This window comes from Amblyomma maculatum, chromosome 8 (assembly GCF_055883805.1).
Source record: "Amblyomma maculatum isolate TAMU_Amacu chromosome 8, ASM5588380v1, whole genome shotgun sequence".
Classification (NCBI taxonomy): Eukaryota; Metazoa; Arthropoda; class Arachnida; order Ixodida; family Ixodidae; genus Amblyomma; species Amblyomma maculatum.
In genome coordinates this window covers 102,249,652-102,268,901 of record NC_139351.1, presented here as the reverse complement: position 1 = coordinate 102,268,901, position 19,250 = coordinate 102,249,652, and the positions used below count along the sequence as shown (strand labels likewise).

The 19,250-nt window shown below is 47.7% G+C and overlaps 1 protein-coding gene across 1 annotated transcript in view; it reads right to left on the bottom strand.

The window, feature by feature from the left end:
• Positions 1-9,643, bottom strand: part of LOC146182034 (lactadherin-like) — a 63,608-nt gene extending 53,965 nt beyond the window's left edge. The window contains exons 1-2 of the mRNA XM_084575885.1: positions 9,480-9,643; positions 7,161-7,225 (exon numbers count right to left, since the gene is read on the bottom strand). Coding sequence (XP_084432011.1) covers positions 7,161-7,225; positions 9,480-9,643 — 229 coding nt within the window. The remainder of the gene's footprint in view (positions 1-7,160; positions 7,226-9,479) is intronic.
• Between the last annotated feature and the right edge of the window lie 9,607 nt (positions 9,644-19,250).

The following is a 19,250-nucleotide window of genomic DNA, read 5'->3' as shown; positions in this document are numbered from 1 at the left end:
TGGTACGACTCTCCACGACTCTGACTGGCCGACAAGTCTTGAACGATTTGAACATCAATTGCCCCGAACAGCTAGACCCTAAAAGCGACATCCCAGCCTCATGGAGAGGACAATTCAAGGGAACTCCATTACCGAGGAATATGCACCCCGACTTTCACCAGCCAAGAAGACAAGCACGAGCGGAAGCTATAAAAAGGCACTACGGCGGGCGCGAGGGCGTGTTCTATGTCGATGCTGCGGGTCCTGAACAGGGAATGGCGGCCGTTGCGGTAGTACACCAAGATAAAACAGTGGATGGACTAATATTACACAGCCATGACACACTGGCTGCGGAGGAAGTGGCAATTGCCCTAGCTGCGACACACACTACCTCAGAATACATTCTTACAGATTCACAGACAGCATATCGCAATTACCTCAGGGGCAGGATTGCACCGCTAGCAGCTAAAATCCTGCAAGATAGTTACACCCGTGGCTACCAACCCATGGATAAACACTTAGTATGGGTACCAGGTCACCAGGGCATCCCAGGGAACGAGAGCGCACACGCCTCAGCCCGAGCATTTCTCCCCCGGGCACCCAATACGGATCTCGTGGAACCTCCTATCCCATTGCTAACTTACACCGAAATACTTCAGCACTTAAGATTATCTCGCCGGGTCTACCCTCCACCGGCAAAGACACTAGACAAAGGGGAGGAGATACACCTCCGCAAGCTACAGACCAACACTTTTAACAATCCACGCAGACTACACGCAATAGATCCAGAGTCATTTGACTCACAATGCAAATTCTGCGGGGAGAAGGCGGACCTATACCATATGGTGTGGGCATGCCAGCGAAATCAGACTGTCACTATTAATAACCAGCCAACGCAGGAGGGGTGGGAGGCAGCTCTGACCAGCTCGGACGCAAGGGTTCAAAAAGAACTCATCGGAAGAGCGCGGACAGCAGCCTACGCCAATGGGGTTCCGGACTGAGGACTCCAACCGCCGCTACAACCTCCTAATCATTTTCATTAAAATATTTTTACCACCACCACCCCATGTGGTCTAAATTACTCCGCAGCCCTCCACTACGGCTCCTATTTCTCTCTTTCCACTTTCGCTCCCCCTTGCTCCCTTTCCTTACGACGCAATTCAGGTGTTACAGAAACAAGTGTGAAATATTGATTGATTGATAAACTTTATTGGGGAAAATTGGGGTTAGGGGTAGTGGGTTAGGAAAGAGCAGTAGTCGACAGTCCTCTGTTCAGGAGTCCATTGGCATTAGAGCGGCTCTGGCCCGCTGCACCAGCATGAGCTGATGCTGTTCGTCCGAGTCGGCTAGAATGTCCTCCCACTACTCAGGACTAGGGCTATCCATTTTAGGCATTATGGGGCTTGCCCTACATCCCCTCGTTGTGTGGTACAGTGTAGCGGTGTCTCCGCACCAGACACATTCGCTTTTGTATTGTGTTGGCCATATCTTGTGGTACAAGGCTCTGTTTGGATATGAGCGCAGTATCTTTCACAGATTCGGAAGTGTGAAAGATACTGCGCTTTCCTGTTCCTGTGAACGTATTATTATTAAGACATGTACTCAGTTTCACGAATTGTTTGTAGCACTACAAGAAAAGGTAAGCGAGTTTGACCAAGATGCCTTTCTATAAGCACTATGCGCACGACATGATTGTGTTTCTAATCCTATCTTACATCGTAGTCGATAGGTGCGTGCAGACACAGTGGTGCACCGCGCGCCATTCTAACTGGCCTATCGAGCGCCCTTTCGCTGTGCTGCCAACATCTTGTGAAACGGGGTACATTAACGGGGCGCTTGTTCAACGCGCGTGCCGGGATTACCTCATTTTTATTTCTCGTTCAGCTGAGGGCGCGCGCGTGCGCTACATCGAGGCACCCTAGTTCTGCTAGCTGCGCAGCGCCGCATGTTATGTTTTTTTTTTTCGTTTTTCCCTCCATCTTTACAGATTGCCCATGAGTGAATGCGTTTCCAAAATCATTCCGAGAACACTGCAGAATCTGTGGTGGAGAAATGCGAAAGCTTGGGCGTTGTAACGTTGTAGCTTTAGCATTTCTTCACCGCAGATTCTGAAGTGCTCTCGGAATGTTTTTGGATACGCGTTCACTCATGGGCAATCTAATCTGTACTGTTCCCAAGGACGCGGGATCGAATTCCAGCCTCGGCGGCAGCTTTTCTATGGAGGCGAAAAGCAAGGCGCCCATGTGCTGTGCGATGTCAGTGCACGTTAAAAAACCCCAGGTGGTCGAAATTTCCGGAGTCCTTCACTACGGCGTCTCTCATAGCCTGAGTTGCTTTGGGACGTTAACCCCCACAAACCAAACCAAACTAAAGATGGTGGGAAAAACAAAAAAGAAACAAGTGCGGTTAACCCTCCTAGAGCAATGAAGAAGCACCGAAGTCTAGCCATCACTGGCGCATAAGGGTCACTGCAATTTAGCGTCCGTTCTGAGGGATGCAGCATGTCGATGCAACCCATCGGCACCATCAAAGGCTCAACAAGCTTACTGAACGATTCTTCGTCAACTGTAATATGGAAGGACGAGTAGGAGTCGTACCTTGTTTTCAGATGCCGGCAGGAAATGAGGGTAACATTGATTGACTTTATTTATTTTTTATTTTATTTACAGAAGACTGCTGGCTTTATTGCAAAGCCTTAAGCAGGAGTGGGTGTAAAATACACTTTGACAAAAAGAAAACCTCCCTGAGGTACACGCAACTCGGCACACAATACCGAAAAAAATGAACGACGAAAAGAAACAACATTATACAATATTAGACGACGCCTGGCGTCAAAATGAGCACTGGGAAAAAAAAAATGAAAATGTTGAATGCTGCAAAATTGTTACGAATTCCTAAGCGACTCCGTAAATGACTCCACAGTAGAAGCCTCTACAATATTCGCTTTGAGGACATTCCATTCCCGCACAGTACGGGGGAAGAAAGAATTCTTGTATGTTTCAGTGCGGCATGAGTATTCCTTCACTTTTAAAGAATGGTAGGATCGTGTCGAACGACCCGGGACGAGCTCAATGTACTTGCTGCTGTTAATTCCTAATTTGTTGTGAACAATCATGAACATATATTTAAGCCTCTCGCGGTATCTCCTGAGCTGCAAAGAATCCAAATTTGCTTTCTCAAGTAGCATGGTAGGGGACGTCTGCCAGGTGTATGAATTATAAATAAATCGCACTGACTTTCTTTGAATATTTTCGAGTGTTTTAATGTTTTCTTTAGTATAAGGGTCCCACACAACAGAGGCGTATTCTAAAACAGGTCGGATAAAAGTTTTGTAAGCTAGTAACCTAATTTCCTGCGTAGAGTACCGGAGAGATCTTCTTAAAAAACCAAGTTTTTTCATAGCTTTATTTTTAATATTAGAAATGTGTTTGTTCCACCGTAGGTCAGAGCTAATCGTTAATCCCAAGTACTTGTAGCTGTCCACAGTAGACAGGGGATGGTTATTAATAGTATAGGCAAAACTTAATGGCCGCTTCTTACGCGTAATAGACAATGAAACTGTTTTTTTAGTATTGATACTCATCTGCCACGTTGAGCACCAATCATGAATTTTAGCCAAGGCGTCATTAAGAAGAAGCTGGTCAGCAGGAGTTCGTATTTCATGATATAATACAGAATCGTCGGCAAACAGCTTGATTTTGACAGGAATTTCTTTAACAATGTCATTTATAAAAATTAAAAAGAACAATGGCCGAAGTACTGAGCCTTGTGGGATACCGGAACTTACCAAAGCTGGGCTCGAACATGCATTGCCGATTGATATGGACTGATATCGAGACGATAGATGTGCTTTTATCCACGTCAACAGTAGATCGTTTTTAAAGATAGTATTTAGCTTTAGCAAGAACTTTCTGTGTGAGACCCGGTCAAATGCTTTTTCGCAATCTAAAAAAATGACATCAATTTGACACTGGTTATCAATGGCTGCGGCAAAATCCTGCATCGTCTCTAGAAGTTGGGTCACTGTAGAGAAGCCTTTGCGAAAACCGTGTTGCCGGTCGTCAATTACGTGATTGGTTTCCAGGAAGGCTGATATATGCCCAAAAAGTATATGTTCAAGTATTTTTGAAGAAATACACAGTAAAGATATTGGCCTATATGAGCTAAGTAGAGATGAATTTTCAGTTTTGGGAATAGGAATAATTTTTCCGTGCTTCCAGTCCTCCGGGAGCTCGGCGTTTAACAGAGACTTCTTAAATATGAGCGTTAAGTACTTGGAACACCATTCGGCATATCTCACCTGGCATATCTAGATGGTTAGTGAGGTCTACCGATGTTGTTTCGGGACTGAGTTTAGGGACGAAAATATTCTTCGGACGCTTCTTTTGGTTGGAAAAATTGTTAATGAAAAGAAGCGTCCGAAGAATATTTTCGTCCCTAAACTCAGTTCCGAAGAATATTTTCGTCCCTAAACTCAGTCCCGAAACCACATCGGTAGACCTTACTAGCAATCTAAAGTCAATCAATGTTACCCCCATTTCCTGCCGGCATCCGAAAACAAGGTACGACTCCTACTCGTCCTTCCATATTACAGTTGACGAAGAATCGTTCAGTAAGCTTGTTGAGCCTTTGATGGGGCCGATGGGTTGCATTTAAAAGGACTTTCGTGGGAAGCTTCACGACGACATGCTGCATCCCTCAAAACGGACGCTAAATTGCAGTGGCCCTTAATTTGGACATCTATTATCAAAACGCCCGAGGTCTTCGGACTAAGGGATCTGAATTTTTTTCTAGCGTTTTGTCCTGTTGTTATACCGCTGTTGTAGTTACCGAAACCTGGTTGTCAAGCGATATCCCTTCCAGTGATTCCTTTTCTAATAATTTGTTTTTCGTACCGACCGCCCTGAAACAGGACCCAAACAAAGAGGGGGTGGAGTGCTCTATTGCTATTGACAGTTCTGTGCAGTGTGTTTGACGTTCCGATCTGGAAACTATTGAAGAATGTGTGTGGCTTGAGCTCACTTTAAATCGACATGAAAATCTTTTACTGGCAGCTTTCTACATCCCTCCGAATCTTCCTCCTCCAGCCTATGATGATGTTCTGCTCTCAATCGAACATGTTATGACCCGTCATAGCAAACACAAACTTCTTATTTTAGGCGATTTCAATACTCCAGGTATCAACTGGAACTCATTTACTTCTTCTCACAACAATCATTACATATTAAGTAAGTGTAACACTCTACTTGATTTTAAAGCCTTTAATTCTTTGCAGCAACACAATTTCACTGAAAACTGCTGTCGCAATATTCTTGACATCTGTCTATCGAATTCTGAAAGTGTTCCAGTCTCGAGTTCAGACATGCCGCTGACTCGCTGTGACAAATTTCACCCTCCACTTCTAATTCAACTTCTGCTGTCTCTGCATCACCTTCTACTAATTCAGGTAGGGTGAGGAATTTGCCCCGTTTCACGTATGCACGTGGTGATTATGTCGGTCTTTTCAATTTCTTCTCTTCCGTCGGCTGGTTCCTTTTAAATGACATTAATGATTCAGATGGACAAGTCAGTCGCTTCACTGAAATAGTTCTTGATGGTATGCGTCGGTACATACCTCTGCATACTCCGATGCGTAGGAAGTTTCCTTTCTGGTTTTCAAGGGAACTGAAATGGCGTTAAAACTTAAGCGAAACGCCCTGGTTTTGACAATTGGGCAGATGAGTTTCGCCGCTTGCGTTCTCTTTGCAAACGTTTATAGAAGCGGGACCACGACTCTTATATTGAGTCTTTAGAGAGGAGTGCATCAAATCGTCCTAGCCAGTTCTGGCGATACGTTCGCAAGCGTTCCATTAAATCAGATTCGAGTATTAGCTTAGTTGACTCTCATGGGTCGGAAATTCGAGATGTTGCCGACAGTTTTGCCCAACATTTTTCCTCCGTTTACAAACATCCAAATTGTGATTCCGTTTGCCTCCCATCTGGTGCATCATTTAATTCCGCTATCTTTGACGTGGAGTTGATAAGTGTGAGTCTTAAACGTCTGAGATCACCTTTGTCTCCTGGAGCTGATGGCATTCCAGCCGCCATAAAAGCCTTCAGTGGTATTTTTTTTACCAGTATTGACTGCCATATTTAATAACTGTTTAAAAAATGCTGCCTTTCCTCGTGTGTAGAAAATGGCATCCGTGTCTGTTGCTTCCAACTATCGTCCGATTTCTCTTCTATCTGCAACTTCTAAGCTTTTCGAATTAGCTTTGCACTACGTACTTTCCTTCCATCTCAAACATATCATAGTACCGAGCCAACATGGCTTCATATCGGCTGGCTCTGCATCAACCAACCTAGTCACGTTAATGACGTACGACTCTGCAGCAGTCCTTCAGAGACGTCAGGTTGACACTGTGTACTGTGATTTAATTGGGCAAAGCTCTCGACGTTGTTACTCATTCATTAATTCTTGACAAGCTTCTACTCTCCGGCGTCAAAGTCTCGTAGCCCTCCTACATAACTATCTCCTAGATCGCTCCTGCTTTGTCAGTGAGGCCTCCTTCGTTTACCTCGCAACCAGTGGAGTTCCTCAAGGGTCCGTATTAGGCCCGCTTCTCTTCTCCGTTTTTATTAATGACGTTTCGTCCATATTTAAGAACTCCTCGTTTCTTCTTTATGCTCATAATATAAAAATATTCAAGGTCATACATTCTTTTCAAGATTGCTTGTTGTTGCAATCTGGCATATCTGCTTTTTCTGATTGGTGTGCAAAGAATGGACGTAACCTCAATTCTTCCAAAACTAGGGTTGCCTCATTTGCCAGTAAAACGAACAGCTTTTTCTACCATTATTCTGTGAATTCTGCGCTGTTGGACAGGGTTGATGAAATTTTGGTGTACTTTTTGACCGCACCCTCAGCTTCTCCTCTCATACTAAACGCATTGCTGAGCGGGCTATGCGCACACTCGGATTCGTTTGAAATTTTCGAGAGAGTCCCGTACTCCACTTCCGTTCTTAAAACTGTACCTGTCCATTAGTTTGCCGCTCTTGGAGTACGCATCCGTTGTTTAGAATGGCACTTGCAAATCGAACACACGAACATAGCCTGTGCGTGTCCAGACCATACAAGAAAGGCTGGCGTACTTATAGTCCTCGCAAAGCAACTGTAACATGAAGCACAATGGCTTGCTCACCGGTGAGTGAGACGCCCAGGACTGCTAGCAAGATGGCTGCCGGAACCGGTGCCGTCCGCATGACCCTGTTGGGAAGACAAAATGTACACACCATGAAGAAAAGACCGAAGCTCCCGGCAATATAACGAACTTCAGTCAAAAAGATTATGGTGTCGTAGGTAACGATTATATTCAACCACTTATGAGGTAACTTGTAAATGGCCACCCACATGGAGAGAACTTTCTCTGGGAACTTTATGCGGTGCCGACGCACCGCCGCCGTGCCGTACCACATGCAGCGAAAAACTGGCGGCTGGCGGCATCGGCGCCCGAGTGAGAAAACGCAGGAGCTGGTCCGCTTCAACAGCGCACTTTTCACCCTAAATGACATTTCAAGAGCAACACATAAAATAGATAGAGTCTAAAATGGTTCCCGACAGCGCTTGTATACAGCCTCCGAGTATACGTACGTCCGACGCCGCAGCAACAGCGTACTGCAGGCGCATCTCTCCGAAGCAGCTGGATTTGACGAGTGTTCTATCCACTAACAGCTCTCTTCTCGTCCGAGTTCATCTTCCTAACTCGACACGTAAAAAAGTGTATATAAAACGTCTTATTTGCCAACTCTCTCTGCTGCTTCCATGTCCGATGTTTTGTGTGCCAGATCACACTACTCGGAAGTATTGGCCCCCGAATCCGATCGCATCAACTCCGATAATTATATGAGAAATAACATTATCGCAACAACTAGTATCTCTTACATGAATATTTGTCGCATAGCCCTACACCTGTGAAAATCTTCACGCGGCATGTATGATTGATTAGCACCAGACATCGGCAGAAGTTTAGCCCTTGCATTCTAAAGAAGACGGACTTACGCGTCGTGGAGCGATAGGAAGTCCCAGCCCAAGCTAATCGCATGTGAACATGGCGGCGCAACAATAAACTCTATCATATATAAAATGTCTTGTGTTAATACTCTGGTTGTATTAATACTCGAATACACGATACTATCGGCTGGAAGAGGTGAGTGATTTCAGCTCATGACATACGAGTAAAAAAGGGGCCTCTTCACGTTTTTCAAAAAGCGGAACACCAAGGTATCAATGACAAGAGATGGCAGCACCGGTGTCGACAGGCACCACCATAGAAGCCCCCTCCAAGAAAACTTGAATTAGTATGTTGGTAGCAGATAAACAAGAAATTTCAAAATCCGACGACGGCGCAGTTCTCGCCTTAGGAACTGCGGCTCTTGAGCTGCCGAGGGACGACGCCGCAATGGGGCGATGGAGCGCCGACATGGAAAAGGTAAACGGCTACCGAGAATACTGTGCGGTTAAGAGACAATAGAGAGTTTTAGCTTACCGTGATCCGCGATCCGCTACCGTGATCCGCCACCGCGTATTCCACTGCGCATGCCCAGATCCCCTTGACGCCAATAGATGGCGCCACATACTGGAGGTCGGCACACAGACCTGCCGCGTCGGGACCAATCAGCTTGCGGATCACGCGCAATCACGAGCGGTAGAGAGTCACGGTGGCGGATCGCGGATCACGGTAAGCTAAATCGCTCTAATGAACCGCACCTACGGCTGTGCTATACTGACGCTGAAGTAAGTAATCAGAAACTTCGGGAGATGGTCGGGAGGTGCTCATGCGTCGACGGCAATTTCGAACCACATATGACCTGGTAAGCCGCAGGTTCCTTCTTGAGCAGGGGGTCAGAGAAAGCTTGCCTGTGCTCGAACGGGACCAGAAAGTGTTGTGTAGTTAGGTGGTCAAGTATTTGCAACCATATCCGCATATGTCAGCGTAGCCTTGACAGGTGTAGACTGAGATGCCTAAGGGAGAGCCTCTCCGACCTGCTCTTGAATGATCTGGCGCAAGTTGGGAGACAGGCGCGGTGATGGCTCTTGGTGACATGAAATAAGGGAGCGACGTCTTCCCGAATGAAGCCCTTTATGCGTGGATAAGAAGCGATGACTGGTCGTCTGCATCTGTTAGGCCAGCAAGCGACACGAGGAGCATTGCGTTTTCGCGAGTCAAATCCCTCTGCTTGTGTAATTCATCGAAGGTCTAACACGTATTCTGCGACGGTGCACATGTCTCGCGCCACCAACACGTACCTGAAGTACGTGTTGAAAATGCGCTTGACCTTATCAGCTTCCGACACCTGTGCGTTCACTCGCTTGCACGGAGTTGTCGGACAGCCGGAAGGCCTAAGACTTCTAAAAAGCTTGCCTTGAAAATGGACCGAGATGTAAGCTCCGCGTCGAGGTTCCAATACCACTGATTGGGTACACCAGTATAGGGGAAAAAACGTTGCTCAGCTTAGTTTACACGGCCGACTTGTTGTAAGCAATGATCCGGTCACAGGATGTGAGCTGGTTCTCAATATCATGATCGTCGGCGCTCCTGAGGATGGCCGGGTTACGCAGGCTGAAAGAACCGGCACAGACGACAGCCAAGTCCACTTGTATGGCTTGGTTGACGTCTTCAGGCATCGCGGGGGTTGTAGCATGACTAGGTTTATCTGCGAAATCTTGGAAAATGAAGCAGGCCCAACATCAGTCAAAATTCAGCGAGCCCAGCCGGGAGCGTGTGCTAGGCGATGGCCATGCGGTTGGAGCGCAAGCCCGTCTTCGTTACACACGCGTTAAGCCATACTTTTTCTGCAGTGTTACCTGCATTAGCCCATAGATCCGCCAGTTTTGCGTTTTTGTTGCTATCGTCCCGTCCGCATACTCCATTCCGGAGCAAAAAATACTCACAACTCTGTACATCGCGCATCATGGTATCTATACCTACAAAAGAAGGCCAATTTGGACTGCCGAACAACAACAGGAGGCGCCAACCCGAGCAGCGGTGCAGAGTATACACTCCACTTCAAGAAAAAAATTCGCTCAGTCATTCATCATAAGCTAGTGTAGCCCCGCACATCCGCCACCCGTTGTCGCTGGCATTCCCCAGGTGGAAACTAAGATATCACCAGCGCGGTAGATTAGGCTGCGCCTTCACAAATCTATGATCACTCAATCCGCCTTATCGCATATGTAAGGTCAGACAACCGGAAACCAACGAGAAAGAAGAAGAAAGTCGATATCTCTATCATCGAATAAGTACTGAACGCCGGCCAGGGTCTGTTCCTAACAGCGCCGCGAAGGCGGTGAATTTTACCCGCCAGAATAAGGGCGCATAAAACTTCGATATATCACTCCGCAGTCTGCGCCACGCAGGAGCGTCATTAAGTTCGCCGGTGAGCCGGGAGAGGAGAGGGAAGAAAAAGAGGAGAAATGGACGAATGAATGTGACCCTTATGTACCGGTGCGCCGCACCCTCGGCACTGACCGCGCGAACTATACAGAAGGCGAGAGAAGAGCAGCGCCAGCTTTACGATTTATGGAGGCGTGATTAAATGCCCCGAAACGTCGGGAAATACCGTACTGGGAGAGAGCCGTAAAAACGAGAAGTCAGTCTCGAATTCAGGCAATGAGGATATCTCATTACCACTTACGGGCGCGCTAAGCTATAAAGAGCCACGTCGTCTTCTGTTGCGAGTGTCGTGACGCTGGGGCTATGTCGACCCGGCCTTCACTTGGTAGCGTGCAGAGACTCGGGGTCGAAGTAGGATTGAATCTTCGAAGTTGGCGAAATATGTACAAGCAGGTTTAATGGCACTTTGAGAAACTTATTTACAAGATTATTTACACGAAAAAGAAGGGTACATCAGCAAAATGGCAAGCGTTAAGAGTTCATAGCGAGAAGCGACTGGATGAGCCGTTTACCCAGGGCCCAGAGCGACATTTCGTGCTCTGCAGCGTCCTTAAAACCCCCTATGTCCAGCCCCTCTCTGAAGATGCTGACCAACCAAATCCAGGGCACGCCCCTCAGGTATCGGCATCCAATCGAACACATCACTGCACTGATGGTCTGAAGCACTGACTGGTCCGGCATTCATTCGTTGGGCGTGATCACTTGTTGGCGGGAAAAGCTTGGGAACGGCGAGGAGAGGAGGTACATTTCTATTCTTCAGCAAAGAAACCACAGGCTGGTTCTGACAAGGGGTTTTACTTCTCAGAAACCCGAGTGCACGTGGCGCCGCATCCGCTCCCAGCATTGTCCGTTTTCGACAATTGCAAATCTTTCCTGCATTCCTGGGAAATCACTTAATGGCTGTATGCGTCATGCTCCTTTCTTGTCCTGCACGTCAGCGGACATGTCACTCTGTCGTCTCCTTTGAAAAGTAGACATTCCTCACTGGACCATAGCCCTTCTCGACTGGAAGGGTGAACAAAAGAAAGCACTTCCTGCTATTTCCCGCAGGGGGACGTTTCTTTGTGTTTTTTTCAGACGTTCTCTTGACAGGGTCAATTTGGCATTTGCAGGTTGTCCACAAAGCAAAACAGGCTTACAAAACAGGATTCCTGGAAACAGGCTCACTTAGAGCCATTGGACCATCACCACATATTCACAATACTTTTCCATGCCCACAGGCGAACAATAGAGCGCGCAAATGCGGATGCACGGTCGTAACAGCCTCCTCCCCCGCCAGAAGAGACTCGGAGGGCAGCAGCCGCAGCTGCTGCATGAAGAGACGACTTAATGGCCTGCACGTGAACGCTTGAAGCTCGCTGTTGCTTGTCGCGTTGTCTTGATTGTTGTAGGCCAAATTGCTCGAGCTGTCTGAAACTCAACCACATGTCCAAACAAGCACTCGGCTCCCGTCTGAAGAGACCAGGTTAAAAGAAAACTGCCATTGTTGTTCGAGAAAAGCCCACTCTCAAGACGTTCAGGACCCACGTATGCCTCGAAAACCAAACGTGCTGCTTTACATAGTCACATATATTCAAGCGCACGAAAAAAAAAAAAAAAAAAAAAAAAAAAAAAAACCTGATTATCAATTTGGATACATGGTGAGGAACATCTCGGACCGCTTAGAATGAGCGGCTAAGCGCGTCCGCATTCCCATTTAACTTCCCCTTTTTGTATCTTATTTCAAAATTGTACTGCTGTAAAATCAAGCTCCACCTAAGAAGGCGACTGTTCTTCGATGTCGCAGTTTGCAGCCAAGCCAGGGGACAATGGTCCGTCTCTACGGTGAATTTGGCCCCTCCAAGATAGCACTTCAATTTTTGAATGGCCCATACAATGCAAGCGCACTCTTTCTCTGACGCGCAATAAGCCCTCTCTCTAGAACTCAGTTTTCTGCTCAAGTAGAGCACGGGGTGCTCATTACCGTCGTCATCTCTCTGGCAGAGAACAGCACCTAGCCCTCGATCACTAGCATCACACTGGACCGTGAATTCTCGGTCATAGTCTGGAGCTCGCAATACCGGACGGCTAATCAGCACAGCCTTCAGGTTTACGAAGGAGGCTTCCTTTTGTTCGTCCCAGACTACATTTGTCGGTTCTGTCTTGCGGAGAGCGTCGGTCAGAGGGCTAGCCAAAGCTGAATAGTTAGGGATGTAGTGATTGTAGTACCCAGTCAGACCTAGGAATGCTCGAATTTCCGTCTTCGTGCTCGGCCGCGGATAGTCTGCTACCGCAGAAATCTTAATCTCGCTGGGTTTCCTGAAACCCTGACCTACATGGTGACCCAAGTAGTCCACGGTCGCCCTTGCCAGGCAACATTTCTCGGCCTTTACGGTTAGTCCAGCTTGACGCAAAAGGCTCAGTACAGCTCTTAGATGTACCATATGGTCCGCCCATGAGTCGGAAAAAACCGCAATGTCGTCTAAATAAGGCACCGCGAATGTTTCACACCCCTTTAAAACCCTATCCATGAGTCGGGAAAAACAAAATGGAGCATTTTTGAGCCCGAAACTCATCATTGTTGGCTGGTAGCTGCCCGTCGGAGTGACGAAAGCCGCGTATCTGCTGGCGCGTTCAGTGAGCGGTACTTGCCAGTATCCTCGAGTAAGGTCCAGCGTAGTCACATATGCCGCTCTACTGACCTGTTCTACTCTCTCCTCAATATTCGGAATAGGATACACTTGATCCCTGGTGAGAGAATTTAGCTTTCGGTAGTCTACCACAGGCCTAGGGTCTTTACCTGGAGCTTCTACTAAGATCATAGGCGAAGCATAATCGCTTTCCGAGGGTTTTATTACTCCCAATTCCAGCATGCGAGTTACTTCCCTATCCAGAATTTCTCTTTGCCTTGGAGAGAATCGGTAGCACCTTGATCGCACTGGCACGTCTGAAGTCAGCTCAATATCGTGCTCAGTCAAATCAGTCCTGCCTGGCCTGTCCACGAAGCAGGACTCAAACTCTGTTATTATTTCGCCCAGATCGGACAGCTGGGATTTCTTTAGTTCTCCTCTCTGCTCCGTCTTTTTGAGAAGCTCCTGAGCGTTGCTTCCTTTTCCGCTGAGGCAAATCAAGTTGTCCCCCATCTCCTCGGGAAGGTTTAAAGTTAGATTTACCACGGCTTCCCTCTGCACATAAGGCTTCATAAGATTGCAATGATAAATGCGCACTTCTTTACGCCTACCGGGAATTTTCACTGCGTAGTTAGTGTTAGAAAGCTTTGCAACGACTTCAGCCGGTCCTTCCCACTGTACTTCGAGCTTATTCTGCCTTGAACTTCACAGCAACATCACCTGGTCCCCGATACAAAACGTCCTTTGACGGGCTGTCTTATCATAGTACACCTTGGAACGAGCCTGGGCTGACTCCATGCTGGCCTCAACGAGTTCCTTAGTGTTATGTAAGCGATTCAAGAGGTTCAGAATGAATTCTACTACTGTTGGGTCTTCTCCGCGCCCCTCCCAGGCTTCGCGCACCATTCGCAAAGGTGAGCGCAGTGACCTTCCGTACACCAACTCGGCTGGGCTAAATCCAGTGGATTCGTGCGGCACTGACCGCAAAGCGAAAAGCGCTGCAGGCAGGCAGGTATCCCATTCGCGCTTGTTTTCATAGCACAGTCCCCTCAGGACTCGTTTGAGAACAGAGTGCCATCTTTCTACGCTGTTGCTCTGCGGATGATGGATCGAGCTATGCACTACCTTAATGCCGCATCGCTCGAGAAATGAGGTGGTGAGGACACTCGTGAAAACGCTACCCTGATCACTTTGGACCTCGGAAGGGAATCCAACTCGTGCAAACACTGACAGCAGCGAATCCACTACACTCTCGGACGTCACCTCGCGCAGCGGAACAGCCTCTGGAAACTTTGTGGCTGGGCATAACATAGTGAGGATATAACGGTACCCTGACTCTGTCACAGGAAGTGGCCCAACTACATCTATTACTAACCGGTGAAACGGCTCGGTAATGATTGGTACTAACACCATCGGAGCTTTCCACTTATCTTGCGCCTTTCCAACCCGCTGGCACGTGTCGCATGACCGTACAAAATTTTCCGTGTCCTTAAAACATCCAGGCCAATAGTATTCTTGCAACAGCCTCTGCTTTGTTTTCTTTATTCCAAGGTGACATGACCACGAGCTGCCATGGGAAAGTCGCAGTAAGTCTCCGCGGTACTTTTGGGGAACGACTAATTGGTCCCGCTCTACTCCGCGCTTATCCTTGAATAAGCGATACAGCACTCCCTTTCTCATCTCGAAAGAAATATTGTTTGCTGTCTTAGTGGCACGGTGGCGCTCCCTTATCTCCTGTATCTTGGGATCATTGGCTTGCTCTATAGCTAAGTCCTCTCGGGTTCCACTTAAAAGTCTCGTGAGATTACTAGACACTGGCGGCAAGAGGTTACTCTCAAGAACGTCCTCATTCCGCGTCTCATCAAGCTCCCTTTCAAGTTGACATATCTGAGATGCCTCGCTCTCAAAGTTTTCTGACCTGCTATCTTCCGCATTTACCACTGTTTTAACTGCCGTTTCCTCCGCTGTGGACTTTTCTGGAATGAGCAGTGTAGCTAGTTCTCGCGCCTTTGAACGTGTTAAGGCTTGCACAACTCTGTCTCCGAAAAGGATGCCCCTCTTTCGCAGCAGCATGTCCGATTTGTTGGAGAACAAATACGGATAGCACTTAGGAAGCTTTCCTGAAACGGCAGCCTCGGTTGTTAATTCGCCGAAAGGGCCCTCGATGACCACGTTCGCGATCGGCAAGCACACACTCTGTTCCTCAACTACCTGTCGGATCCATGCACACTGTCCTGTATAGTCGGAAGGCGATACATACGCCGGATGGACAACATCCATCGTTGCGGCCGAATCGCGCAGTACCTTGCAAGGCTTCCCGTTGACTACTAGGTCATGCAGGTAGGGTTCTAAAAGCTGCATATTTTCATCGCAGTCCCTGACATACGAGAAAGCAATCTTTTCTTTCCGGCAGTTGACGGCAATGTGACCCTGCTCATTACACCTAAAGCATGTGAGCGGCTTCCTAGCCTCAAGCTTATTCTTTGTGTTCTGCACGTTGGTCACTTCCCCACTTTTCTCACTGCCGTCCTTTCTAGGGAATTTGCCTGAAGAAACCTTCATTTCTTCGTTTCCAACTCTAGCAAAGTGCCTTTCCTGACGGTTTTTCACACTGAACTTGGAATTGCGGGGCCTATCCACTGCTGGGTTGCTGAATTGTCGGCGCGAAGCATACTCCTCAATGAGTTCGGCAGCTTCAGTTGCCGACTTAATTTCGCCTCGGTCCTGTAACCAATTTCTTTCTTTTTCTGGGAGGCAGTTATAAAACTGCTCCAAAAGAATTCGCTCGACTACAGCGTCCCCATCACTGTAGGAATCTGTGCTCTTTAGCCACTCGCCCAAATTTACTCTTAAATTGTACAGGAATTCAGGGTAACTCTCGTCCCTGGACTTAGTAGCGTTCCGAAAACGTTGTCTGAACGCCTCGGCGCTAAGCCTATACTTTCTCAGAAGGCAAGCTTTGACCTTCTCGTAGTTGTCCGCGTCCTCCTTGCTTAGCCGCGCGACAACCTCCGCTGCCTCGCAGGGCAGAACCGTCAATAATCTCTGAGACCACGTGTCTCGCTGGAAGGACAGTTTTTCGCAAGTTCGCTCAAAGTTAGCCAGATACAGACCGATATCCCCTGATATCACATATGGCTGCATGTACTTTGACATCTTGAAATCTGCCTCCTTGTTGAGACGAGGTACCGCTAGCTGGGGACAATCGCCCGACCTCTTGCTCAACTCTAGTTCTAATTTCCGGAGCTCAATTTCTAGCTCCAGCTTTTTTGCTTCTCTTTCAATTTCACGCTCTTTCTGCTGTCTGAGCTGTTCCTTTTTTTGACCGATGAGGTTCCATGCTTCACTGAGCTCCTCATCATCGGTTCCCAGATCAGTGATTGCCTTTATAATCAAGGGTTTTCGTGCCAAACCACTTGTATCAATTCCCAATTCCTCACACAATAGCAACAGGTCCGGTTTCTGCAGCTTTTGTAGGTCCATGATCGCTCCGAGTGTCGGCTACTTCCAAAACAACTGTGCAAACTACCAACCTAAAGGCGTTTCCACACTCTCTTTACCAGTTCTAAAATCTAACCCTGTTCTAGAACCTGGTCCACATCAGAAGAAAAGCCAAGCACTCACCCACACATGCGATCGATGTTCCGAGCTGCCCTCTTGTTGGCCGATTGTTGCGCCTGCTTGTTGCTTGAGATGCCACCTTCGATCACCAGATGTTGTAGCTTGTAGATCCAGATCCCACCTCCAGTCATCAGATGTTGTGGCTTGTAGATTCAGATCCCAACGCTGGTCACCAGTTGTCGTGACGCTGGGGCTATGTCGACCCGGCCTTCACTTGGTAGCGTGCAGAGACTCGGGGTCGAAGTAGGATTGAATCTTCGAAGTTGGCGAAATATGTACAAGCAGGTTTAATGGCACTTTGAGAAACTTATTTACAAGATTATTTACACGAAAAAGAAGGGTACATCAGCAAAATGGCAAGCGTTAAGAGTTCATAGCGAGAAGCGACTGGATGAGCCGTTTACCCAGGGCCCAGAGCGACATTTCGTGCTCTGCAGCGTCCTTAAAACCCCCTATGTCCAGCCCCTCTCTGAAGATGCTGACCAACCAAATCCAGGGCACGCCCCTCAGGTATCGGCATCCAATCGAACACATCACTGCACTGATGGTCTGAAGCACTGACTGGTCCGGCATTCATTCGTTGGGCGTGATCACTTGTTGGCGGGAAAAGCTTGGGAACGGCGAGGAGAGGAGGTACATTTCTATTCTTCAGCAAAGAAACCACAGGCTGGTTCTGACAAGGGGTTTTACTTCTCAGAAACCCGAGTGCACGTGGCGCCGCATCCGCTCCCAGCATTGTCCGTTTTCGACAATTGCAAATCTTTCCTGCATTCCTGGGAAATCACTTAATGGCTGTATGCGTCATGCTCCTTTCTTGTCCTGCACGTCAGCGGACATGTCACTCTGTCGTCTCCTTTGAAAAGTAGACATTCCTCACTGGACCATAGCCCTTCTCGACTGGAAGGGTGAACAAAAGAAAGCACTTCCTGCTATTTCCCGCAGGGGGACGTTTCTTTGTGTTTTTCCAGACGTTCTCTTGACAGGGTCAATTTGGCATTTGCAGGTTGTCCACAAAGCAAAACAGGCTTACAAAACAGGATTCCTGGAAACAGGCTCACTTAGAGCCATTGGACCATCACCACATATTCACAATACTTTTCCATGCCCACAGGCGAACAATAGAGCGCGCAAATGCGGATGCACGGTCGTAACACGAGTCTATGTGAAATGCTGAGACCTCTAGCCAGTACTTTCTTCAAGGCATCTGTTCCGTATTTATTTTGTTTTCTTTTAGCCTAAAACTAATGCTGTGCGGGACGCCGTGAGACGCCTACCAAAGTGAGGAGCGCTACACCCTCGCCGTGATAATCCCTCAGTTGGGAACGAAACTGCTTCCTCCGCGCTTTGAGAAAAGATATCTCAGATACCGTGAACGTCCCTACTGCCTTATACCGCACTATCTCGCGAACACGCCGCGTATATGACATCAGTCATATGCCTTCGCATCTCAAGGAAAGAAACGAAGAAGGTATGAGATCTTGGAACGCAAAATTGTAATTAAAGTTGTCGAGACAGAGCAGTTCTCATATTTTCCTATGATGACGGAGGTTTTTAATACTACTGCTGAATTTGTATGACGCGGTTATAGCGATCAGTTAAAATGGCAAGGGCGACGTCTTCGTATACTGTGTAAAATTTATTAGTTTTCCGGCAACATATCCATGTTAGATGCGGGCTCTTTGCACATTCATTTTCCGCTTTCTTCTTTTATGAGGGTCAAACAAAAGAAACAAGAGTAGCACAGTCGAAGCGACATTCACAGTGCAGCCATCAAAGTTTACCGAACAACATCTATCTAGTCCCGTTCTTTCGACTGCACTCGAGGAAACGTGCAAGCCGTATTCTTTTAAGCTTTTATAAAGTCTAAGAAATCGAGGATTGAGCCGACGTGCTAGTGCCAGCTGAATACGGTTAGTCGCATGGACGACTCAGTGCCACCGATCGGTCTTTACAGTGCGTCCACCTTTAGTAGGCGCCGCTACCAATAGGGACAGCACGGCAATCTTTACGGCTGGCAATAAATACGGGAAGACCCGGTCGCGGGCTAAAAGATGTGCGAAAACGCAAAGGCCGCGAATTCCTCGAGGCAGAAACCTCCTCTCCTCCTTCTCCTCCGCGCTTTGCCGGACCAGAATGCCATTTTCGTTCTTTTACGCAGACACATATTCGCGCGCTGCGGCAGATGGTTCGGGAGAGAGGTAGAAATAAAAAAAAAAAAAAAGCCAGACGTTGTCCGAGGGAGGTTATCACCTCGTGTTGAGCCCTATAGGCTAAGCGAGGGAGCTAGATATGAGAACACACGGCAAGACGAATCTCCTAAGTAGCGGGAAAGGCAGTAAACGAAGCCATATATTCCCAGTTAAAAAGGAGGCGTCTGACCGAGCCCCGAGCTAAACATGAGCCCCGTACTCTGGGCGTTATAACTTCAAAGTTTTTTATATTACTAGTTTGTCGGTCTGGGGCCATGTGGTGCGACTGGAAAGGCCAGCTGGCTGCCTGTATGAAAAGGCAGTATCTCTCTGCTGGTTATCAGTCGACGTAAGTCACTCCTCTCTGAGGCGTGCGAGTACATTATGCCTCTCTGGCTGTTATGGGAAGCGCTAGCTTC